The following is a 26,015-nucleotide window of genomic DNA, read 5'->3' as shown; positions in this document are numbered from 1 at the left end:
AGTGGCTTGCTATGAGACTGTGTCTTCTAGTAATGTCAGAATTTACACCTACAGTCTTACTAACATAATGGCTAAAACATGAGTTGAACTAGGACAACAACAATGGACATGTGAAAGTGGAAAGGCAAAAGACTATGGTACCTCTAAACAGCATAAAGCACTATAGGAAGTAAGGGATGCTAAAAGTAGGAGGAATAGTCTTCTCCAGGGAGGAGCACACAAATTATTTATCCAGTGCCAAATAGTACTGACAACATACATGTGATTGCGTTATGTAGACTGAGCAGCTTATACGCAGTAATTTATATGTTTTTCCATATACATATATGTCATGCAACAATTACTAAAAAGAATACATTTTAAAGACAGCAATGAAGGGTATATAGTAGGATTTGAAAGATAGAGGGGAGGGTGAAAATGATGTAATAATATTATTTCTCAAAATAAAAGAAAAACACTATTTTGAGATTCCATCTCACCACACTTACCATGGTTATCATATAGAAAACAATTGACAAGAAATGCTGAATATAATGTGGGCAAAGAGGAACCATTATACACTGTTGGTAAGGAACACAAATTGGATCATCCACAATGTAACTCAATATGTAGAATTTCAAAGAAAGGCAAAAACAGAACTATGATATAACTCAACCCCACCACCAGACACACACCCAGAAGATTCAGTCGTACTGCAGAGACACGCCCACTCTCATTATTTCTCTATTTCAAGAAGGTTGGAAATGAAATCAGCCTAGATGTCCACCAGCTGAAGAATGGGTAATAAAAATGTGGCACATATAATGGAGTATTTGTAGAGACATGCATATAATTGGAAAATATCGTAGTTAACCTAGGTCCAGAATCATGAATGCCACCTGTTTCTCTCATACACAGATTTCACCTTTTGATTTTTATATTTGTTCATTTAACATGACTGTTTTGAGAGGCCAGGGAACTCTAAAGGGCCTCTTGGGCTTGGGGAGAGTCCTTAGAAGTAGACAAGCACATATAGTAGAACACATGTATTACGGAGGTACAGAGAGAAATTCTGCAAATAGATGGTTTTAAACTAGAATGATGTGGGGCACAAGTCTGAGAATATAATGTATGTGGTATTTGTGGGGGCATACATAGGAGAGAAGCACAAAACAAGATTTAGGATGTATGAAAAACCACCTGGCAATATATTACTTTGCAAACTAATAAACATGATTTTTTAAGGAAAGAGTTTTAAATCAGGTGTGTGGATGATGCTTCCAGAAGCCATAGTTATATAAACAAAAATTCCAGGGCTAAGCATGGGATACCTGGGTATGGATGTTAATTAGGAAGGTCCTTGTAGTTCCCCAAACAATTTAAGTTTTTGCAATTGCTCTTGGATAGTTAGACCTTATTTCTGAAAGATTTAGATCCTTATACCTTATTGCTGAGAAACTAGATAATTTGACCCTATTGCTGAATGAACTGGATAGTTAGACTCTGTTGCTGAAGGACTAGATACTTAGACCCTATTGCTGAAGGAAGTAGGTAGTTAGACCATATTGCTGAAGAAACTATATAGTTAGACTTGGAGACGTCAAGTTGGAACTCATGTGAAAGTTTTCACCTTTTATGTTGTGGAAGGTGCTGTGTAGGCTTCTGGCGAAGAAGAGCCAATCATTGTACAAGGCGGTAGATAAGGTGCACTATAATACTGATGTGTCAGGCAAGATGCTCTTATTGGTAGAGCAGCGAAGTGACTGCCATGGAAGTAACCAAAAACTTTGTGGTCGGATACGAGGGCTTTTAGCCAGAGGGAATTTATATCTAGTGCTTTAAATATATCGACTTAAGAGCTTGGAGAACGTATTTCTATTGTTCTGTAAAATGCAAATGGTGTCAAACTGCCTTCTATATATTTATAAGTATATATTAGTGTTATTTTAGGAATAGTGGTTACATCTGTGCTAAAGAAGAAGCTGACTAGAAATGATCAATCAGAATTAATTTCCAATCCCTAAAGTCTTGAACCAATTTTCTTTATAATTATTGCTTGAAGTCAATCCTAAGAACAGATATGGGCAGAATATTTAGGAAGCATCTCCAAAAGGGGTAAAGTTTTTCAGGTACTTACTGTACATTTTACATGTGGAATCTCCATGAAAGCGAGATTTAAAAAACAGCAATAATTTCCAAAGATTTTCAGTGTTTACTTTGCAATAAGATCCTTCTTTAGTGCCAGGTACAAAATATCCACAAAATGAAACTTAACTTCAGTATATGAAGAGGTGTTTGTCCACACAGGGAAGTGCCAAAAAAGGTATTAAGTCTAAAGGTCACATTTAATGGATGTCCTACATGCCCTTCCTAAAATACATGGTGCTATTCATTTGACAAGAGGAAGGAAAGGTGATGACATTGATGACAGAAGTAAGCAACCAAATCTGATGAAGAGATCTGTGAATTTAATGATTAGTAATGTACACATCTTGGATAAACACTGTCCATTTAGAAACCCCTGTGATAAGTGGGCACTCAGATGGTATAAAAATCCATTCGTGGCCTGCTTGAGCAGTACTGAAGGCACCATGGCCAAGCTCATTCTTGTTGCTGGTGAGTCTGTAGCCTTGCCTTGTGTCTGTCTTTCTCAGGATCTTGCAACCATGAAAGAATCATTACACTACAACTCTATTCTTTTCCTTCCTTTCTTCTCACTGCAAGTGTTCTTCTTTGATACAATCAGTCTTTCTCTTGTTCTCAAAGCTCATGCTACTGGCATGGCCACAAAAGCAAGTGTCACTAACTTTCAATAATTGTCTTTCTCTTTCCTGTCCCATCCAGTCATTTTTTTCCACACTTATCTTCCTGCATGACCTGTTTAAATGATATTATGTTATTTTATTTCTTTGTGACTTGGAACTAACTCCTTTGGAGGTAAAAATAGCATGATCCACATAGAGCCAAGCAAAGTTGTCTTTGCTCTGCTTTTTTCAGGATTATTTCTTATCTATCCTTTATAGTCCTGGTTAAGTGATGATGACATACGTGTTCCTCTGAGACATTCAATCCAAGTGGTGGATTACGTAGTTGTTAAGGCCCAGTTCACATCTACAGCTTGCTATCTGCTTTAAATTTGTGATTTAGAAACTTTATTTTTATTCAAAGACTTTTCAAAGGGATACTGAAGCTCAATGTATAAAAGAAGCAGTGGCCCACTTCTCTTGACAGTGTTCAAGCTCGTGGTTCCAGTACTCAGGTGACACAGGCAGGAGTTTCTCCATGTCAAGGCCAGATTGGGCTGTAGAGTGAGATGATGCCTAAAAGAAAGTGCTCTATTGAAGCCAAGCAGCAGCTTCTGGAGGCTTCCGTCATACATTCTCTAGAAAAACTTCTCTGAAGACGCTTCTAACTTATTCCTGCTGCTCGAGTCACTTCTGTGGAGGATGTCTTATCTGTTGAAGTCCTGAGCTCATATCAGCTCTGGAAATGAGACACATCTGATGCACAGTCACTGAGTGCAGTGAATTTGGAGCAATTTCAGTCAGCCCTGCTTTGTAGATAGTAGATTTCATACTTACAAAAGTTATGACCCAGAATGGAGAAAAGGGTGATGGGTACTTTTGATCAACTGGTAAAGTGTAAGTCAAAGAATGTTTACTGAAAAGTTCGCCCTTTTACACAAGTCACAACACATGGCAAGCGGGATGAACCATAAGGCTCTAGAGTTATATCTGAGAGGATTCAGGCAGCTGGTTCAGAATACATATGTATTTCCTCTCCCTAGGTCTGGCCCTTCTGCTGAATGCTCATCTGGGTAAGTCACTAATTCCATGTTTTATTGTTGACAAAATGATTAGCTACCCTAAAACTCAAATACCTGAATTTACATAAAGCGATTTTCTGATTAATATAATTAAAAATACACCTGTTGAAGTCAGACTTCTTTCTTTGTGGGACCACCAGCTCCCCAATATTGAAACTGAGACTTATTATTAATTATGGGAGCTTGGCCTTTTGCTTAGGCTTATTACCAACTAATTCTATAACTTAAATTAACCTGTTTTTATTAATCTACATTCTATATGTGGCTTTTACCTGTCTCTCCTTCTGTATGCCTGACCCATTCCTCAACTCACTGGCATTGCTCTTGCAGGTATATTCTAATGACCTGCGTTTCTCCTTTTGTCCAGAAGTCCTGCCTTTCCTTTCCAGTCTAGTTTTTGGCCATTCGGATTTTTTATTAAAACAATCACAGTGACACATCTTCAGACAGTGTACAAATATCCAACAACACCCAGGTGTTACTCTGTTTGGGAAATATAACAAGACATAAGACATAATAGAAAGAGAGAGATGGGTTTGTTTTGTGTAAGAATAGACTTTTATCTCAGTCATTACTACTAGCCTCTATAGCCTGACAACTTAAGAGTTATTAAATTCTCATTCACTGAGCTTCATGGGACCACTGGACGCGAAGGACTATGAGTATTCCATCTTAGAAGAAGTCTAAGATTTTCCAAACTCTCAAAAAGAATATAAACAATTTCCTAACTCATCTGTAGGAGTGCTCAACTAGTCACCTCCAGCTGGAGATCAGGCTTATGAGGTGGGTGGGTGGGGGCATAAGCAAAACCCAAACTTTCATCATAGTTAAATTATATCTATAATGGAGCATCATCCTTATTTTTGACCACCACAGGGTCTGCCTACAATCTGGTATGCTACTTCTCTAACTGGGCCCAGTATCGGCCAGGCCCGGGTCGTTTCACACCTGATGACATTGACCCTTGCCTGTGTACTCACCTGATCTATGCTTTTGCTGGGATGCAGAACAATGAGATCACCACCATAGAATGGAATGATGTAGAGTTCTACAAAGCTTTCAATGACCTCAAAAACAGGTAAAAGAAAGGGGTAAATATCTAAATTAGAATCATTTGGACCAGTTGTTGCCAAATCCCAGGTTCTTTGAAGATATTCCTCAAAACTGACTATAACAAGTCAATGTTTATCTTCTCTCTCTCTCTCTCTCTCTCTCTCTCTCTCTCTCTCTCTCTCTCTTTCTATTATATCTGTCATCTTTTACTTTTAAAAATTAATTTTAAGAATTTGTATAATGTATTCAAATCATATTACTACCTTCTCAATATTCCTCAGATGCTCTCTCTTTCTCTACCTATACAATTTTATTGTCCTCATCTTTGTTTTAAACTCACGTATTCTAATTTGTGCTGTCCATATATTCCTAAGTGTGTGGGAATTAACTGGAATATTGTTTGTCTACAAGGAGTCAACCACTCTCCCAGAACCTATCATTTGGCACCAGTGCTTCACTAGAGATGTGACCTTATGCCCATCCTCTTTTTCCATGATGGTATTTAGTCTGGCTTGAGATCTTGGATGTCTTGTGCAGGCTGTTCCACCTGCAGTGAAGTGTATTCATATGTGCAACTTGTCTGTTGTTTCTGGAAAACACCTTTACTGTAGTCCACCGTCTCTGCTTCTTTCTACCTCCTCTTCTGTGATATTTCCCTGTTTGATTTATGGCCTGGTCCACATGATCAAAGTCATAAAGGCATTATTGTCAGGACCAAGACCCTTGGACACACAGGTTCTTTTGATTTTGTGTTGATACAAATGGTTTTCAAAATATGATACAATGCTATGAATTGTAGGTCCTTTGTTGTAGAGATAAGCTCTGAACTCATTCTATCTCACTCAAAGTTTGTATTGCTGACCAACATTTCTTTAATCCTTTCTTCCCCTGCTTAAACATTATAACTTCAGAATCAGTTTTTTTCTTCATTTTATTATATTTTATTTTGTCATGTTTAGCTATCTTGTAGAAGCCTATTCTTTTCTTTTTTTTCCACTTTTTTTCATTAAAAATTTCTGCCTCCTCCCCGCCTCTCTTTTCTCTCCCCCTCCCTCCACTCCCCACACTCCACTCCCCTACCTCTCCCTCTCCAGTCCAAAGAGCAGTCAGGTTTCCCTGCCCTGTGGGCAGTCCAAGGTCCTCCCCCCTCCATCTAGGTCTAGGAAGGTGAGCATCCAAACAGGCTAGGCTCCCATAAAGCCAGTATATGCAGTAGGATCAAAACCCAGTGCCATTGTTGTTGGCTTCTCAGCAGCTCTCATTGTCCACCAAATTCAGAGAGTCCAGTTTTATCCCATGCTTTTTCAGTCCCAGTCCAGCTGGCCTTGGTGAGCTCCCAATAGATCAGCCCCACTGTCTCAGTGGGTGTGTGCCCCCCTCGTGGTCTTGACTTCCTTGCTCATGTTCTCCCTCAGTCTGTTCCTCATTTGGACCTTCTAATAATAGAAAGGGAGTGAATACAGAGAGAAGATTAAAGGTAAAGGAGTGGGAGTTGTTGAGGGTGATAAACAATAACCAGGGTATATTGTATGAGGATGGAATCTATTTTCAATAAAATCAAAAAGATAAATTTCTGCCATCTACTTCTATCAGTTCAAATATTTTAGATACTCCTTATAACTGGGATCTTGTATTTGTTAAGCTGTGCCTTGTTAGTTTCAGTTAACACATCTTCAAAGTTAAAAATTTTGTTACAAATGGCTGATTTATTCTTTTTTTTAATCCTTTTTTTTATTGAGAAAATGAGAGAGAAAAAACAAGTTTCCACCTCCTCCCAGCCTCCCATTTCCCTCCCCCTCCTCCCACCCTTCTCACCCTCCTCCCCCTTCTCCCCTTCCCCCCACTCCTTTCCCCCTCCCTCTCCAGTCCAAAGATCAGTCAGGGTTCCCTGCCCTGTGGTAAGTCCTAGGTCCTCCCCACTCCGTCCATATCAAGGAAGGTGAACATCCAAACTGGCTAGGCTCCCACAAAGCCAGCACATTACGTAGGATCAAAACTCCTTGCCATTGTCCTTGGCGTCTCTTCAGCTCTCATTGTTCGCCATGTTCAGAGAGTCCAGTTTTATCCCATGCTTTTTCAGTCACAGTCCAGCTGGCCTTGGTGAGCTCCCAATAGATCAGCTCAGTGGGTGGGTGCAGCCCTCGTGGTCCCGACTTCTTTGCTCATCTTCTCCCTCCTTCTGCTCCTCATTGGGACCTTGGGAGCTCAGTCCCGTGCTCCAGTGTGGGTCTCTGTCTCTATCTCCATCCATCACCAGATGAAGGTTCTTCTTACTTAGCTTCTTTAGGATCACCGTGTCCCTTATTTATGGCTAGAAACCAATTATGAGTGAGTACATCCCATATTCATCTTTTTGGGCCTGGGTTACCTCACTCAGGATAGTGTTTTCTATTTCCATCCATTTGCATGCAAATTTCGAGAAGTCATTGTTTTTTACCGCAGCATAGTACTCTAATGTGTAGAAATTCCACACTTTCTTCATCCATTCTTCCGTTGAAGGGCATCTAGGTTGATTTATTCTTTTAAATACTGAATAACATCATAAATTGCATATCATAGTACATAATTTTTAAAATTTCATTCTTTTTTTAGACATTTACAGTGATTATGTACCTTAAATAACTAAGAATTATGCTACATTGAATATTGAAGTGCTATTATTGACAATATAGCTTATCTACTCTGGTTTTGATAAAATCTACTCTCAATAGTGTTTTAGTTTGGATTTCTCTTATGAGTAATGGGCCAACTATTTTTATATATCTTTAGAACATTTATATTATTTTTTGAAAACAGCTACTCAGGGTCTTCTTCCTTTTATAATTAGGTTGTTTCCTTGCTATTGAGATGAGTTCTTGATATATTTGGGATAGCATCCTTTGCAAGATAAATGGTTTGCAGATATTTTCTCCAATTTATTAAGCTGAAAATCAGTTTACTTCAAGATCCAGTCAATCACTCATGGGTATATACTCAATGAATTGTAGGTCGAAGATTTTGTGCCTGGGTTGGTGTCTATGTTTGTGTTTCAGTAGCCTGCAAAGTACTTTCCCACACCAAAGAGACTAGGACACAAGGTTGAAGGCTACATGTGGGCACCAGCTCAACTTCTCCATGTTCGATGAGATGTGTGGGTGTTTTCCTTGGCAATGGGTCTCCACTGTTAGTTTGTTGAGAGTGGCCTTTTATTTTAGCAACATCTTGGTGGGTATTTTGGGATTTCAATGGGATATCCTTGGGCAACAATTCAATTGAATGTAACCAGTCCTACCACTGAATACCTTACCTGCCTAAAGGTGTTGAACAGTTGAGATATCATATGCCCCATTATTAGGAATACTCATGAGGGTTACTCTTATAGATTTAAGAAAATTTCCATTTTATTAGGTTCCTACTCAACAACCCAAAATTTCCCTCCCTCTTCTAACTGTGTAATTGGGACTTTTTAATCTCCTACCAGTCAGGTCCCAAAGCATGGAGACTTTCTTAATTTTGCAAGCTGTCAATAGCTTAGGCTGGTTTCTAACTAGCTCCTAGAACTTAAATTATCCCATTTCTATTAATTTGCATGTTCCCACATGGCCCTTGGCTTGTTAACTCATCTACATGACTTTCTTACTCTGTGTCTGGTTGGCAACTCTTCCCTTCTTTATCCAAAAATTGTCTCTGCCCTGAAAATTCTGCCTGCCTGTTGGCCATTTAGCTTTTTATTAAACTGAGCACAGTGACATATCTATACACATATCTCACAAGGGACTTCTCAATTATGAAAGCTTGGCCAGAAGCGTAGGCTTGCTTCTAACTAGCTCTTAGAACTTAAGCTAACCATTTCTATAAACTTATGTGCTGCCGCATAGCTCATGCCTTGTTACCTTATCTCCCTCATCACCTACTTCCTCTGTTTCTGGCTGGAAACTCCACCCTTCTTCTTCCCAACGTTCTCTCTGCCCTGAAAACCCTGCCTAGCTATTGGTCACTTTGTTTTATATTAAACTATTTACAGTGACATATCTTTACACAGAGTAATCAAATATTTTGCAACACAGCTGTCTCTTCCCACAAGCTTCCTCTCTATCCCACATCTCTCTTACATGATTTCCCCACTTCCATCTTCAACCTTAACTTGCCCACAAAACCTGTCCTATTCTCCGTCCCGGGGAGATGCCTTCATCTACCGTAGAATTCTCTTCTTTACATAACCTCTCTGTGTCTATGGGCTGTAGCATGGTTATCATTTACTTAATTGCTAATATCTTCTTATAAGTATATAAATCCCTTATTTGTCTTTGTGGGTCTGCGTAATCAGTGCAATTTTTCTAGCTCCATCCATATGATGCACATGTTGTGTCCTTTTCCTAATTCCTTTATTCCATTGTAGTGGAGTAGCTTTAATTTTATGTAATTCTAGTGCTCATTTTGCAGTTCCTACCCGTGCAGCAGTCACAATGTAGCAGTTCCAGTCATAAGAACTCATCCCCCCACAGAGAGAAGTGCTTAGTGAATCTACCATGGACCTCTCCTCATGTTCCCTATATTTCTTCTAGTAGTTTTATAGTTTTGAGTCTTATATTTAGTTCGTTTTTTTTAAATTTGGTAAGAGGGATGATTCAAATTAATTTTTCTGCTTGTAGGCAAGACTATATCTATTAAACTCTGATACCTGAGGGTGATGCTTCTGGTCCAGGAGCCTCAATTCAAGTACCAAGGATGTAGATAACTTTTCTACATATTATTCTAATATTGCCTGCTGCAATCAGTATTAATAGATATTACATTAAAATATTAAATTATTTTAAATAAAATAAAATCAAGCTAAATTAATAAAAATTTTAAAATGTGTTTGTTTGATGATTTGTTCTTTTCTGTCTTTGTGTAATGACCTAGGAAACTCCAAATCATTTTTACACTCTGCAAGAGGAAACAAGGAACAGAGGATTTTAAAATTAGACATGTTTGAGTTCAAGAATAGAAGAATTTGCTGTATTTTGATAGCATTCTTTTTGTTTTCTTTTAAAGTTTTTATTTTATTTTTATGTGTGCATGTGTGTGTGCGTGTGTGTGTGCGTGTGCGTGTGTGTGTGTGTGTGTGCTTGTAATCCAGTCCAGGTGAATTCAGGAGTATATATACAACATTAGATTCCTTGGATTTGGAATTACAGGTCGTTAGTTGTGTTGTGAGTGCTGGAAAACTGGAGTTTGATTACTGCAATACCAACATGTGCTCATACTGTCTGAGCATCTTCTCCAGCCACTGGTTATTTGCATTAAAATTACGTGGGTGTCTTGATTAAAATGTCTGTCTTCACCCTAAAGCAGAGGTTCTCAACCTTGAGGGTTGAATGCCCCTCTCACAGGGGTTTTCTTTTTATTGTTTTTCTTGAACTATACATTTTTCTTCACTCTTTCATTCCTTCCCTTCCCTTCTATCTTCTCGCATCACCCCACACTGCCAAGTTACTCAGGAGATCTTGTCTTTTTACCCTTCCTATGTAGATCCATGTATGTCTCTCTTGGGGGTCCCCTTTGTTGTCTTCGTTCTCTGGGGTTGTGGGCTGTAGGTTGGTTTTTCTTAGATTTCTGTACATAATATATTTGTCTTTCTGGGCCTGGTTTACCTCACTCAGTATGACTTTTTTCTAGATCCACCCATTTGCCTGCAAATTTCAAGATGTCATTATTTTTTACTGGTGTGTAGTACTCTATTGTGTAAATGTACCATACCTTCTTTATCCATTCTTCAGTTGAGGGGTACATAGGTTGTCTTCAGGTTCTGGCTATTATGAATAACGTTGCTTTGAACACAGTTGAGCACCTGTCCTTGTGGTATGGTTGAGCATCCTTTGGGTATATACCCAACAACAGTACTGCTGGGTCTTGAGCTAGATTATTTCCTGAGAAATTGCCATACTGTTTCCCAAAGTGGTTGAACAAATTTTCACAAACCATCAATGGAAGAGCAGTCTTGAGATAATTAGAAATACCAAATATTTTCATTACAGTTTATAATGACAATATTACAGCTAAGAAGTAGAAATGAAATAACTTTATGTTTGGGCATCACCACAACATGGGAAACTGTTTTAAAGGGTCACAGCATTAGGAAGGTTGAGAAACATTGCCCTAAAGTAATATTGTCAGAATCTTAGGAGAAAGGAAAATAAAGCTAGAGTTTTCATGTCCTCTCACAATCCTTGCACTTAATTCTTATGATTCAGACATTTCATAATCACCATTCCCATTTATGTCTGTATAGTCAAGTCAATTAATTTATATTAATTTTTACATAGTGTAATAAAGTAATTATATTTTAGTATTATTCAACACTTTATCTGATGAAACAGCAAAAAGGTAATTATGCTTTTAAGTTATATATAGTACAAATACTGTTAGTACAAGACAATAAGACTGAAAAGTTGTTTAATTCTGATTTCTCTGAGTGGCTCTGACCTCATTTATGGTGGTAATAAAGTTTCAGTAGTGGAAGAAAATACCTCAAATAACTCTACAGCAGATAGTATGACACTAACCCTACTCTGAATAGTTTTAGAAGACCCAATACTATAAACAGCAAAGTAATTTAAATGGCAGGAACCATGAATTAAAAAATTTCTCTGTCTTGCTTTGCTTTAAAGGAATAGCCAATTGAAAACCCTCTTGGCCATTGGAGGCTGGAACTTTGGATCTGTCCCGTAAGTGTTCTTTAGATAAACAATTGTTCATTAAAAGCAATGTAGTTCAAGCACAGTCCTTGTCTTTTTAGATTTCAAAACTCCAGATGCAAATTAAGGGCCTCCATTAAATTAAGGTCTAACTTAATAAATTACCATGCAAGTTCATTAATTATTATCAGAAAATTTTAGGATGATTGTTGTGGCTTTCCTAGGGTTAAATTTGGATGGATGCTTTGGGATGCCATCCTCTGAGTTTTAGTTGCTTGCTTCGGAAAAAGCCTCTTCATAAAGTATATTGAAGACACAAGGTCTGATGAAGGTTGTGTGTATCTTTTGTCTGTCTTCCTTAAAAAGAAAAAGGAGACCACATATGTGAAGAAGACTTACTTGAATACACATGAACTGGGGGCTTTTATGAAGACACAACATTGTCTGTGAACTAAGTTGGTTAAGTATTGAAAACAATAGGGCCATTTTAAAAATCAATCTGGGTTAGGAGTGGGGATGGACATAAGATAATGTGGTTGCTGAGATACTGTGACTGGCAAGAGTAACGATTGCAAAGAGAGAACCCTAGAATGTACTTTAATTCTCAGTCAGGTCCTGGGCAAGGACTGTGAGTAAGAAATTGAACTGCAAACTGTTTTCATTCTTGTGTGTAAAAAATGTCAAGGTCTTATTCTGCCTTATTTTGGTTTCTCTCAGCTTCACTGCCATGGTCTCCACTTCCCAGAACCGCAAGACCTTCATCAATTCAGCAATCAAATTCCTGCGCCAGTATGGGTTTGATGGGCTGGATCTGAACTGGGAATACCCAGGCTCTCGTGGGAACCCTCCTGAGGACAAGCATCTATTTACTGTCCTGGTGAAGGTGAGGAAAGTTGGAGGAGGTGGTATCCTTATAGCTGAAAATCTATTTTTCCCAAGGATAACTGGGTGCTTGCAAACCAAACATGTCTTAATATTTATGGAATATTAGCAAAGTAAAATTTGTATGATACCATGTACTCCTTGAATAAGCTATATATTGGACATTATATGTTTTTTCCAAACCACAATTCATTTCATCTTGACATTTACTCTATGATATATGTTCACTAAGCATTATGGTCTTTGTTTTACAGATAAATAACTAAGGCACTGAAAATATGTAAGGAAATCGAACATCACACAGATAGTGTCACAAATACCTGTGTTGTCTGTTACTGAGTCATTGCTCAAAACTGCCTACTGTTATTGAGGAATCTATGCTATGTGCAAGTTATTTGGTAAAAGCAAAGCCAAGGATATCTTGACTTTAAAGAACACATAGCTGAGGAATGAAGCATAAGCAATAGCTCTAGTATATTTTGATAAATACTGATGTAATAACTGCCTACAGACTCCAAAACCAAATGAGGAGTTACCTGATTAACCTCTTGGGAACAGTCACAAGGAGCTTTCTAGGTAAAGTGTTGCTGGACCTCACTGAGCGAACTTGGTGTTATCCAATTCAGTGAGGGTGGAAATCACACAAGAGAAGAGAGATTTGTGTGTACAAGTGGGGAATGAGTTTCAAGCCTGTGAAAACAAATAGGTGGCAAGAATCAGATCATGTGGAGACTTTTATATTAAGTAGAGAATTCTGAACTCACCTAAGGATAATATAGATCTTTGAAAGATTTCATAGCCAATAAATATGACAAGGCTTGTAATTTTGGAATGGTTATTTTCGGGTTAACTATGAATCATGAATTGTGAGTGGAGAGGCAGGATAAAGCAGGAGTTCAAAGAAGTAAGTGAAGCAAAAGGTGACCAAGGTCCCCCTAGTGGCCTTAAGACTGGTGGAAGAGCCGGTTGTGGTGGCGCACGCCGGTAGGATTTGCTGAAGGAGGCAGAGGCAGGAGGATCACGAGTTTGAGGCCAGCCTGGGCTACACATTTGGGGAGGGAAATGGGAGGCAGTGGCGGGGAAGAGACAGAAATCTTTAATAAATAAAATAAAACTCAAAAAAAAAGACTGGTGGAAGAAGAGAATATACAGAGATCTTAAAAAAAACCCAAATATCAGTAAGAATTGGATTTGAAGTAGAAAGGATCCGTAGGTTTTTTTTTTTTTGATTTTTTGAGACAGGGTTTCTCTGTAGCATTTTGGTTCCTGTCCTGGAACTAACTCTTGTAGACCAGGCTGGCCTCGAACTCACAGAGATCCGCCTGCCTCTGCCTCCCGAGTGCTGGGATTAAAGGCGTGCGCCACCACCGCCTGGCAGATCCCTAGTTTTTTGAATTTGAAGACTAATTTTATTGTAGTGGAACTGGTATAGATAAGAAAAATAATAAGATTGTTTACTTTAGCTTTAAATACGAATATGTCACACCTGGAGTAACCATAAGGAATTGAATAAATACCAATCTAGAGGAAAGAGCAATCAATGAACACTACTGAACTCATCAGTAAGTGTATATAATTGTCAAAGAAAAATGAATGGAATGAAAAAAAGCAACCGTTATGATGTTTGTCAAATTCTGGAATAACATGGTAGTGATAAATTGACCCTTTACACCATAGCAATAAGAAACCCCCCCTTTTTTTTGAGCACATTGGAAGAGGAAGCAGTGATTAGAGGTCCACAAACAGTATAGCAAAGTCAGCTGAATATTGGATTCATTTCTGTTTTGGAGAAGTATTTGATGTTCAAGAGTGAATATCTTAGCATGCACCTTCTGGGTGTGTAGTTTCCACCATGAAAATGAGTGATGTCCTGACTACGTACCTACTAAACACATTTTTTCCTGTCATACAATCTCTTCCAGGAAAATCAAGCCTGTAAAATTGAGGAACACAAAAGTTAAGGTAGTCTTGGTTGATCACAGTTTCATCGTAGGCAGTCTAAGGTGAGGTAGTATTGTGGTTTTGTTTGGCACTTTTAGTTAGCAGTTTGGCTGGAGACAAATCGTTTTTGTTTTGAAATTTCTGGACCAAGCTTGTGAAATTATCCTGTTCATTTCCTGACCTTTCAGTGACCTCACCACAACATGGGTTTCATATAACAATGTAAATTATTTTCTACATCAATTCATGCATCTGGTGCTGCAGAACAATCCTTTTCTACACTATTGCTCTCATTTGCCAATCAAAAGCTGGTTGGCTGATAGCTAGCTGGGCAGGAAGATTTTGAGTGTGAGAGCCGGACTAGGAGCATTTTGGGAAGAGGAAGGACAGACACAGAGAGTTACCAGAGATAAGCAAAATGAGAATGTTGACCTAAGAAAAGGTACCAAGCCACATGGCTAAACAGAGATAAGAGTTATTTATTAATGAAAGAGTAAGAGTTAGTTAGTAACAAGCCTGAGCTGTTGTCTGAGCATTTTTGAATAATATTAATTCTCTGGTTTGGCTATTTGGTATTAATCAGTTGGGATAGGATAACATCTGTTTAAAATCAGATCATCAACTGGCTTTATTATAACTTCAATTTTGGACTAGCAAGATGCCTTAGCAGGTAATGATTTTTGGCAAAACATGAAAAACTGAGTTCGAATTTCTACAGCCCACATTAGGCCAAATGCAGTAACACACACCTGCAATCCAAGGCCTCCTATAGATATGGAGGCAGAGACATGAGTATCATCCAACACAGTAGCAAAGAATAAAATGAACTGCCTTAAGGAAGGTAGAAGGTGAGACTGGTACCTAAATCGCATACATATATGTGGGGTGTCATTCCTCAGACACCGTCCACCTTGTGACAGTTTCTCAGTCACTAAAAATAATGAGTGGTACAGGCCAGTTGGCCAGTGAACCCTAAGATCTTTCTGTCTCAGTTTCATCAACACCACGATTAACAAAAATGTGCCACTTTGCTTTGCTTAAACATTTTATGTGCGTTCTGTGGGAACTGAACTCTTGAACCCAGGTCCTTCTGCCTACCTGGTAAGTACTTCATCCACTAAGATATTTCTATAGGCTGACTTTAGTTTTTGTTGAATAGCTCCAAAGATCAGAAATAACACATCTTTTTCTTAGTTGAAACATTACTACTATAAATGATAACATCTAATTATTGGCTGCAATTCTGCTCAGTGAAGGAACAGAGAATAAAACCACTGACATTACAGTGTCTGGGTTAACCTATTGAAGACAGACATAACAATCTGCTTATATTCTTCTTCTAGTAAAATATTTCATTTTTTAAAACCATAACCTACACAACATTGTTCAGAGGTATCCCTGGAATGTTCTCTGGTGACACAAATAATGCCATCATCAGAATTCAACTCAGTGTTCCAAATACATGAGAGTCATACACAGTGCAGGTGAACTAACATCTGTCACTGAGGTGGACCTGCCACCCAGACATTGTCCCTTCCTCACTTGCTAATTTAGTACTTTATTGAATGATATGTTGGTGTTGAAGGTGTATGGAAGCTGACAAGTAGATAAAGGGCGCCAATGAGAGTGTAGCTTCAGCATGGTGTCATATGGGACCTAGGAACTGGTTATGACACAGACATTAACTTTCTCTGGTACTCTATTGAAAATTTTCAACTGTCATGCATATTGCATAGCTGTAACTTTTAAAAATAATATCATCTGTACTATTGACATTATTAAGATATTGATAGACTAATGTCAGCCAAAATAGTTGAAGTACTTTAGAGAAGAAAGACACTGTGAAAATATTCATTTATTATATATACATCTCTGAAACTAACTTCAAATATGCTTGCCTTGTTCTACAGGAGATTCATGAAGCTTTTGAGAAGGAGGCTAATGAGAACAACAAGCCCAGGTTGTTGATAACTGCGGCTGTAGCTGCTGGCGTTTCCAACACTGAGGCTGGCTATGAGATCCGTGAACTTTCCCAGTGAGTGATGTACTTATTCCAAACGTCTGTGGGAACTGTTAAAGCACTGCGGTGGTCAGTCTAGAGATGTCTTGCACTCAAAAGACATTGCTGTGTACTTGCTTTGGAAAAGGTGTTATTGTAGGCAAAGATGTGAGAAACAGTTATCAGAAATGATTTTAAATCTTACTACCTATCAGGTACCTAGATCAAATCCATGTCATGACATATGACCTCCATGGCTCCTGGGATGGCTACACAGGAGAGAACAGTTCCCTCTACAAAGACCCTACTGACACTGGCAGTAATGCTTACTTCAATGTGGTAAGACCCAACAGGAATACAGATTGGAAGTAAAGTAAACCATATGGAAATAAGGCCCCCAATTTACATAAGTTCAGCAACTGTTCAATTTAGATAAAGATCCTCTTAAGTTACAGGCCATATCTCATGAACTATAACTTCATCAAAAGTTTTTGAAAAGAAAATATCAAGGAATAAATCCATTGGTTATGAACATCATATAATTTGCCTGCTAAAACAGGGAGCTAATATAATTAAATACTGACCACTGACTGTTTGGGTCCTTTACCTAACCTACATTACAGGAGTATGCCATGAATTCCTGGAAGAACAATGGAGTCCCAGCTGAGAAGCTCATCGTTGGATTCCCAGAATATGGACACAATTTCCTCCTGAGCAACCCCTCCAATAATGGAATTGGTGCCCCTACCTCTGGTGCTGGCCCTGCTGGACCCTATACCAGGGAGGCTGGGTTCTGGGCCTACTACGAGGTCAGTAGATTGGCTGTCTAGTGCTCTGTGAATTTCACACCCAATATTTTACATAGCCTTCAATTTAATATCTCCTGGATCTGAATGTTTATTTTGCCCATTACCTACCTGTAGTAAGCAGTTCACTCCTGGTGCTGTATGTTTGGAAAACATACTTCTTTATTTAATCCAAATAATGTTCCTATAAGCAAAAATTTGTGCTACTCAGAACAGTTACATTACATATAAAGAAACAAAATGAACATATTTATCATCCTACTGTGGATTCCAAAATTGTAGTACTAAAATATGGATAAAAAGAATTTGATAAATAACTCACTCTGGGAATGTAGCTCAGTGGCACAGCATTTACCTAGAATGCTAACAGCCCTGGATTTAATCCCTAGTTGCATAGGACAAAATGAAGTAGGATCATGTAAAATACTTTTCATGAAAAAAATTTTCCAGGCTTGGTTGCTCATTCTTTTAATTTGAACATTCAGGAAGCTGAAGCAGGATAATTCTAAGGCCAAAACAAAGCATAGACAGAGTCCATCTGAAAGATTGAAGATTAGGGGTGTGATGTAGCTCAGTGATAGTCTGTACTGAGCAAGTACATGTCCTGGGTCCATCGCCACCACTGCTATGATGAAAACAACTCATTTTTTTTAACCACAAACAAAACTGAATCATAAAATTGAGGTAATCTCAACTGAAAGTAAGAAAAGAAAGAAATCAATGTTTTCTCTCTTTCGTCGAATTAATATGTGAAGTGTTTTTTTTTTTTTGAGAGAGCTGGGGTATAGTGTTTATTTTTTTTTCTTACAGTTATTTTTTTTATTGATAAAAGAAGAATAAAGAAAAAAACAAATTTCCACCTCCTCCCAGCCTCCCCTTTCCCTCCCCCTCCTCCCACTCTTCTCCCCCTCCTCCCACTCTTCTCCCCCTCCTCCCACCCTGGAGCTGATCTACTGGGAGCTCATCAAGGCCAGCTGGACTATTACCAAAAAAAGCATGGGATAAAACTGAACTCTCTGATCATGACGAACAATGAGGGCTGATGAGACGCCAAGGACAATGGCATGCAGTTTTGATCCTACGCAATCTGCTGGCTTGGTGGGAGCCTAGCCAGTTTGGATGTTCACCTTCCTAGATATGGACGGAGGGGGGAGGACCTAGGACTTACCACAGGGCAGGGAACCCTGACTGCTCTTTGGACTGGAGAGGGAGGGGGAGAGGAGTGTGAAGTGTTTAAATCCCTTGATGTTTAAAGATTTGCAGCTTTCTGAGAAATGGAGCCACTGAGGTCTGGGATGCCTCTCGGGAAGTTCCCTATGCATATAAAGACAACGAGTGGGTTGGCTATGACAATATCAGGAGCTTCAATGTCAAGGTAAGGTCAGCTCCTTGGATTTGCTGACATCACAGCAACCAAGGCTCAGGAAATCAAATTAACCTTACACCTTCTATCTTTAAACAGACTCAGTGGCTTAAGCAGAACAATTTTGGAGGTGCCATGATCTGGGCCATTGATCTTGATGACTTCACTGGCCTTTTCTGTGGCCAGGGCAAATTCCCTCTGACTTCTACTCTTAACAAAGCCCTGGGTGTGCCCACAAGTAAGTGACAACCTGAGTATGCAGATAGTGTGTTTCTAATGTCCCTTTATCAATATAAAGGCATGCTTGAATGCTCACTCCCACTGCATGGGGCCTACTCTTCCCATTCCATTCCCTTGTTCTTGCCCAGGTGAACCTTCCTAAGTCTCAACTTCTAAGGGAATTTTGGGAAACCAGACCTAACGTTGGAGTGTGTGGGAAAAATTTCCTAGGACTTCAAAGTTTGTAAGAGTCTGCAGAAATTGTGCTTATCTTTAGCATCCAAATCTCTCTGTGTGTCCATTAATGAGTGTGTGTGGAACTCATTCAATGTCCTGCTTAGCCTCCTGGAAGAATTAACAGGAAGCCACGCCAGTGCTCTTATTTATCCACCCCTCAGGGAATGTCTCCATTTCCCTAACTGTTTCTACAATTTTTTCTCAGAGGTATTTATATTCAGATCTTCAAACCTTTTTCATGTGTTAATTACTGAATGCCTTGGATGACAAAGGAGACATATATAGAAAGTAGGACTTGATCCACACTTTTTCTTATTTCCTGATACGTAATTGTGTTTGAATTTTTTTGCAGTTGTGAAATTGCAGCTAATTGCATCTTCTCCTAGGCATGATTTACCTTGTTTTCTTTACTTACACTTGAAGTTCATGGCCACAGCAGGACCACCCCTTTACTCTCTCTATTTGTATATTTTAGGCTGCACAACCCCTGATGTGCCTCCTGAGCCAGTGACTTCGCCTCCAGGAAGCAGAAGTAGGAGGCATAGTGGGTGTGGGTGCTCTGGAGGCTGTGGATTCTGTGCTGGCAAACCTGATGGCCTGTACCCTGTGGCCTATGACAGACATGCCTTCTGGCACTGCTCCAATGGAATCTCATACCTGAAGTACTGTCCAGACTGCCTTGTCTTTGATACCAGTTGTAATTGCTGCAACTGGCCATGAACCTGACTCGGTCCCGCTTTTCCAAACTTCTGTACTTTCCACTATGCCTTGCCATCTAAAGCTATGTAATAAAATCAGCTGCCAAAACATGGGTTTCCTTAATTTTTATGATTTAGTGGGAAACTGTTCTCTATTTAAATACCAGCTGTGTGTGTGGGAGAGGAGAGGAGAAGAGAGGAGAGGGGAAAGAGAGAGAAGGAGAGGGAGGGAGGGAGGGAGAGAGAGAGAGAGGGAGAGAGAGAGAGAGAAGGGAGAGAGAGAGAGAGAGAGAGAGAGAGAGAGAGAGAGAGAGAGAGAGAGAGAGAGAGAGAGAGAGAGAGAGGTGACAACATTATGGAGCCAAGAATCCTGCATTTTTCTATTTTCCCATGTTCATGTGTGTGATAGACTCTGGAAGACATCTGAAGTTTGGTGATGGGCCAATAGCCTAGAGACCATTTCTCTAACTGTAGAGGTTACACAGTGCTGCTTGCATTGCTGAGGAATGATTCAAGACTTTCTCCCATTCCTGTTGGGGATATGTTGCTGTTCTAGCATCCCTGGAGTTGAAAGCAGTGGCTAGATACATGCCATAAACTACTTTTTGGATGCCTGCCTAGCAAAGAGACTTGTAGGTGCCTTTATCAAGAGTGTCAAACTAACCCCTAATGATTTAGTGTCTTTAAAGCTTCACCAGAGAAGCTTTGTTCAGAGGTAGATGGCGATTAACACAAAGACTGGTCACTATGTAGAAAAGAAGAAAGTGTGGAATGCTTATCCTTAAATGAGATATCTACATCACACCCATCCTCCTGAGAGTCAGGGATAATCAGAGAAAAGGTTCTCAAAAGATTGTAAGAGTCATAGTTAGTGGATTAAAAATAAGGAACAGCCGGGCGGTGGTGGCGCACGCCTTTAATCCCAGCACTCGGGAGGCAGAGGCAGGTGGATCTCTGTGAGTTCGAGACCAGCCTGGTCTACAGAGCTAGTTCCAGGACAGGCTCCAAAGCCACAGAGAAACCCTGTCTCGAAAAAAAAAAAAATAAGGAACAATGATTTTTGGATACCACAAGGCATATGCACATATGATGTCACAAAAGTTGTGACATTATGCACAAGAACAGCAATCCAGTAAGGACCCTCCATAATTTATACATCAGTTTTTGCCTCCAGGTTCCTGCCCTGTTTGAAATTTTGTCTGACTTCCTTCAGTGATGGACTGTGATATGGAAATACAAGCTAAAGAAACCCCTTCCTCTCAAGTTTACTTAGGTTACAGTGTTTCATTGTAGCAACAGAAACTCTAAGTTAATCTAGGACCAGGATAGTGGGGTATTGCTGAGACAAACCTGATTATGTCATTTTGGGAAGGATTGTGGAAGGACTTTGGATCTTCAGGCTACAAAAGCCATTGAGTGTTAAGAGCTCAGTGAGCTATTGTGTGGGAGCTTGGGTGATAAGAATGTTGAGAGCAGAGCAACGATAGAGGTATGGGTTGTAAAGTTTCAGAGAGATGTTTAAAGAGTATCAGGGCTATTTGTTATTTTGAATTAAGATTCTGTAGTTCTGATCATTTGGGGCTGAAAAATCAAGAGACCAGCAGTACTGAAACGAAACCTTTGCATTATCCTCACATTTTAGCCTTCCTTTTCCTTGTTCTGAAGGTTTGTCTTGATAACACTGTGAACTCGGTGTGAAAGACTACATTAGTGTTATGGAAGCAGGGTCAGGAAGCGATGGCATGGGCTATTTGTTCTCCAGCACATAGTCAATGTGTGTTTGACTTCCAAGGCTGGAAGGGCAAGCGCTGTTTGAAGTTTGTGTTCCCAAGGAGCCTGACTCAGCCTGGATTCTGCTAGCAGCTTGTGCTGCCATTGAGTTCTTTGACTGAGTAATTAGCAGCGATTAGGAAGAGACCAGAGTCATTGAAGTAAAATCTTCCAAAAAGTGTTTCTTTGGAGTCAGCTCACAAAAACTGTCTTTCAGAGGTGCTCAAGGTTATACCTCTTGCTGGTAGCCAAACTTTGTTGTATAAGAGTTACCCAGGCAGTACTGGTTTTGATGGCAGGACGTGAAGAAGTCACGGTGAGCATCTGAGGCTTGGCATCATGGAAGGCCAAGAAAAGCCATTGGTGAACGTATAGCTAGAGTAGCATCTGAAAGCCCAGGATTGAAGGGGCTATACAGAGAAATTGAGGCTTGGTACCATGAACAGAGCCAAGAAGAGGGTATTGGTGAAAGTGTAGCCCAGTTGCAGCAGAGATCCTGATACTTTGAATACATGGGATGTCCACCAAGAACAGCATCAAAGGTGGATTGGAGCCACCTGAAGCATGGAAGCCAAGCTGGGTGTCCTGAGGGGAGCAAAGTCAGTGAAGAGAGCGAGACCCTTCAGAGGAGCCCAGAAGATCATGAGTGAATCCCGGATGTTGGACATGGAGCTATTTATATTGTTGGAGTTTGATTTTGCTTTGATCAGATTGTGATTGTGTCCTAGTTCTTTCTTCTTGAAGTAAGAAAGTTTTTTTTAACATTATTTTAATTTTTTCAGGAGCTCATAGTTGATAGCTTTTAAATTGTTAAAGGAGATTTTGGATTTTTTAAAAAGAAACTAGATGTTTTAAATGGAGTAAATTTTTTATTAGGTAAATTTATTCATTTATTTTCCTCCCCAAAGGAAGCCTCCCATGCATCCTCTCCTCCCATTTCTACCCCCTCTAGCCACTTCTCCGTTTTCAGGTCAAAGGGGTCAGGCCTCCAATAGATATCAACCAAACATGACATATCAAGTTGCAGTAGTACTAAGTACCTCCCTTTGTATGAAGGCTGGGCAAGGCAATCCAGTATGAAGAACAGGTTCTCAAAACTCAGCCAAAATTTTAGGGACAACCCCTGCTCCTACTGTTAGGAATACCACCAGTAAACAAAACTCAAAACTCAAGTCCAAGTAGATAAAAGACCTTAGCATAAATCCAGTTATACTTAATATGATCAATGAGAATGTGGGACATAGCATTGAACTTATTGTCACAGGAGACAACTTTCTGAACAGAACTCCAGTAGCACAGAAACTAAGATCAACAATTAATAACCTTCCTTTATCCCAATCATCCTGTTGCCCCAATTTCCCCCCATCCTCCCCTTCTCACTTTTCTCTCCCCATCTCCCCTTACCCCCCCCCCACCCTTAAGATCCCGATTTTTTGCCTGGCAATCTTGTCTACTTCCCCTACCCAGGAGGATAGCTATATATTTTTCTTTGGGTTCACCTTCTTATTTAGCTTCTTTAGGATATCAAATTATAGACTCACTGACCTTTATTTATGGCTAGAAACCAATTATGAGTGAGTACATCCTATGTTCATCTTTTTGGGTCTGGGTTACCTCACTCAGGATAGTATTTTCTATTTCCATCCATTTGCATGCAAAATTTGAGAAGTCATTGTTTTTTTACCGCTGAGTAGTACTCTAATGTGTATATATTCCACACTTTCTTCATCCATTCTTCCATTGAAGGACATCTAGTTTGTTTCCAGGTTCTGGCTATTACAAATAATGCTGCTATGAACATAGTTGAACAAAGGCCCTTGTCATATGATCGGGCATCTCTTGGGTATATTCCCAAGAGTGGTATTGCTGGGTCCAGGGGTAGGTTGATCCCGAATTTCCTGAGAAACCGAAACACTGCTTTCCAAAGTGGTTGCACAAGTTTGCATTCCCACCAGCAATGGATGAGGGAACCCTTTCCTCCACAACCTCTCCAGCAGAGGCTATCATTGTTGGATAGGGGAGCAGGGAAGCACATATCTTAATTAAGGGAGCCATCTTAGGGTTGGGAAGAGACTTGGACCTAGAGGGGCTTCCAGGTGCCCAAGGCGAGGTCCCCAGTTAGTTCCTGGGGCAGCTGAAGATAGGGAACCTGAAATGATCCTATCCTATAGCCATACTGATGAATATTTTGCCTATCACCATAGAACCTTCATCTGGCGATGGATGGAGATAGAGACAGAGACCCACACTAGAGCACTGGACTGAGCTCCCAAAGTCCCAATGAGGAGCAGAAGGAGGGAGAAGATGAGCAAGGAAGTCAGGACCAAGAGGGGTGCACCCACCCACGGAGACAGTGGGGCTGATCTATTGGGAGCTTACCAAGGCCAGCTGGACTGTGACTGAAAAAGCGGGGGATAAAACCGGACTTTCTGAATATGGCAGACAATGAGGGCTGCTGAGAAGCCAAGGACAATGGCACTGGGTTTTGATCCTACTTCATGTTCTGGCTTTGTGGGAGCCTAGCCAGTTTGGATGTTCACCCTCCTAGGCCAGGATGGAGAGGGGAGGACTTTGGACTTTCCACAGGGCAGGGAACCCTGACTGCTCTTCAGACTTGAGAGGGAGGGGGAGAGGAGTGGGGGGGGGGGAGTGGGAGGCTTGGAGGAGGCGGAAATTTTTTTCCCAATTAAAAAAACAATTAATAAATGTGACTTCGTGGAACTGAAAAGATTCTGTAAGGCAAAGGATACTGTCAATAGGACAAAATGTCAGTTTACATAATGGGAAAATACCTTTAGCAACCCCACATCAGACAGAGGGCCGATTTTCAATATATAATAAACTCAAGAAACTAGATATCAAAACTTCAAATAATCCAATTTAAAGATGGGATACATTTAAACACAGAACTCTCAACATAAGAACCTCAAATGATCCAAATCTTAAATCTCATGTAAAAACACTTTAAAAAATATTCAACATTTTTAGCCATCAAGGAAATGAAATGCAAATCAAAATGACTCTGAGATTCCATCTTATACTTGTCAGAATGACTAAGATAAAAATGCATGTAGAAATGATAAATTCAACCAATTAACTAACTTCAAGATGTTCAGCCCCCAGTGCAGAAATAAAACGAGATAAAAAGTCTAGGCAACCTGTGTTCTCCAAAATTACTGACTTTATACAATGATACAGAAGAACTTTGGAATAAAGAATTCAAAGCAATAATGATAAATATAGTCAAACAATCCAAAGAATTACATATTTCAAGAGAACAAAGCCAGAGAGCTAAATAAGATAAAACATCAATGCAAACTATAAAAGTAGATACCCATTAAAGAGATAGAACATTTGTAGGAAGTCAAAGTGAAATGAGCATATTTCAACTAGTAAAAGCTCAGAGTAATGAAAGGTATTGATAGATACAGAGCAGAAAGGTCAACTCACTTGCTATGGCATGTTAGTTGGAATAAAACCTGATTAATGTGGGTGTGTATATATATCTATATTATATACATATACATTCATATATATCCTAACCAGACTGAATAAAGATCAAGTGAATAATTTAAATAGACCTATAACATCTAATGGTATAGAGCCATTATAAATAGATCATAAATAGAGTTCTACCCGACTTCAAAGAATAGCTAATAGACATGCCTCTCAAATTATTCCATAAATTATATTTTTTATGATGCTAGTAGTCCCATGATACCAAAACCAGATAAAGATGCAATAAAACAGAAAATTATAGAACAATATTGCTTGTGAACACAGATATGAATATCCTCAATAAAATAAATGTAAACAAATTCAAGAGCAGTTCATAAAGATTATCCACCATAATCAATTTGGTGTCATCTCAGACATGTAGGGATGGGTTAACATATATACTTCAATAAACATAATTCACAACATAAATCGAGTGAGAGACACAAAACCAATTTTTATTTCATTAGATGCAGAAAAAACCTTTGGCAAAATCCAGCATCTCATCATGATACATTTCCTGGAGACTCCAGGAATACAAGAAATATATCACAGCATAATAGTGGTAATTTATGATAATCCCACAGATAAAATCTTTTTAAATGGGGAGAAACTTGATAGAAACTTTTAAAGACAGAAGGCCTATGAAGATGCATTCCAAGTTCTAAATGAACAAAACTTCCAATACAGCAAAAAATTTATTTATTAAAATATGAGATATCATTGCTTTTTACCGCTGAGCAGTACTCATATGTGTGAGTGTGCTACATTTTCTTTATCCATTTCTTCAGTTGAGGGGCATCTAGGTTGTTTCTATGTTCTGGCTATTACAAATAGTGATGCCACGAACACAGTTGACTATTTCCTCCCATAGTTTGACTTCTTTCTTTCCATTTTGAATTCCCTTGCTCTCCTTCTTTTGTCTTATTGCTCTCGCAAGAACTTCATGAATAGATATGGAGAGTGGATAATCTTGTCTTGTTCCTAATTTTAGTGGGGCACTTTGAACTTCTCTCCATTTAATTTGATGTTGGCTGTCAGCTTGATGTATACTGTTTTTATTATGTTTAGGTATGTTCCTTGTATCC

The 26,015-nt window shown here is 39.3% G+C and overlaps 1 protein-coding gene across 1 annotated transcript; it reads left to right on the top strand.

Moving 5' to 3' along the window:
• Window positions 1-2,570: 2,570 nt before the first annotated feature.
• LOC142855079 (acidic mammalian chitinase-like) lies at window positions 2,571-19,756 on the top strand. The gene is made up of 11 exons (XM_075981689.1): window positions 2,571-2,595; window positions 3,767-3,796; window positions 4,682-4,883; window positions 11,491-11,547; window positions 12,235-12,400; window positions 16,251-16,375; window positions 16,555-16,678; window positions 16,963-17,148; window positions 18,401-18,520; window positions 18,608-18,746; window positions 19,440-19,756. Exons 1-11 carry the CDS (start codon window positions 2,571-2,573, stop codon window positions 19,682-19,684), a joined length of 1,419 nt encoding a protein of 472 aa, XP_075837804.1. The 3' UTR covers window positions 19,685-19,756.
• Window positions 19,757-26,015: the final 6,259 nt, after the last annotated feature.

The sequence above is a fragment of the Microtus pennsylvanicus genome, chromosome 7 (genome assembly GCF_037038515.1).
Source record: "Microtus pennsylvanicus isolate mMicPen1 chromosome 7, mMicPen1.hap1, whole genome shotgun sequence".
Lineage (NCBI taxonomy): Eukaryota > Metazoa > Chordata > Mammalia > Rodentia > Cricetidae > Microtus > Microtus pennsylvanicus.
Note: the sequence above shows the minus strand (reverse complement) of the source record. Positions and strands in the feature narration are given on the sequence as shown.

Coding starts and splice junctions, on each gene's coding strand:
- LOC142855079 (XM_075981689.1), top strand. CDS start 2,571: ATGGCCAAGCTCATTCTTGTTGCTG. Junction 4,884..11,490: donor TTCAATGACCTCAAAAACAG/GTAAAAGAAAGG, acceptor TTTGCTTTAAAG/GAATAGCCAATTGAAAACCC. Junction 18,747..19,439: donor AGCCCTGGGTGTGCCCACAA/GTAAGTGACAAC, acceptor TGTATATTTTAG/GCTGCACAACCCCTGATGTG.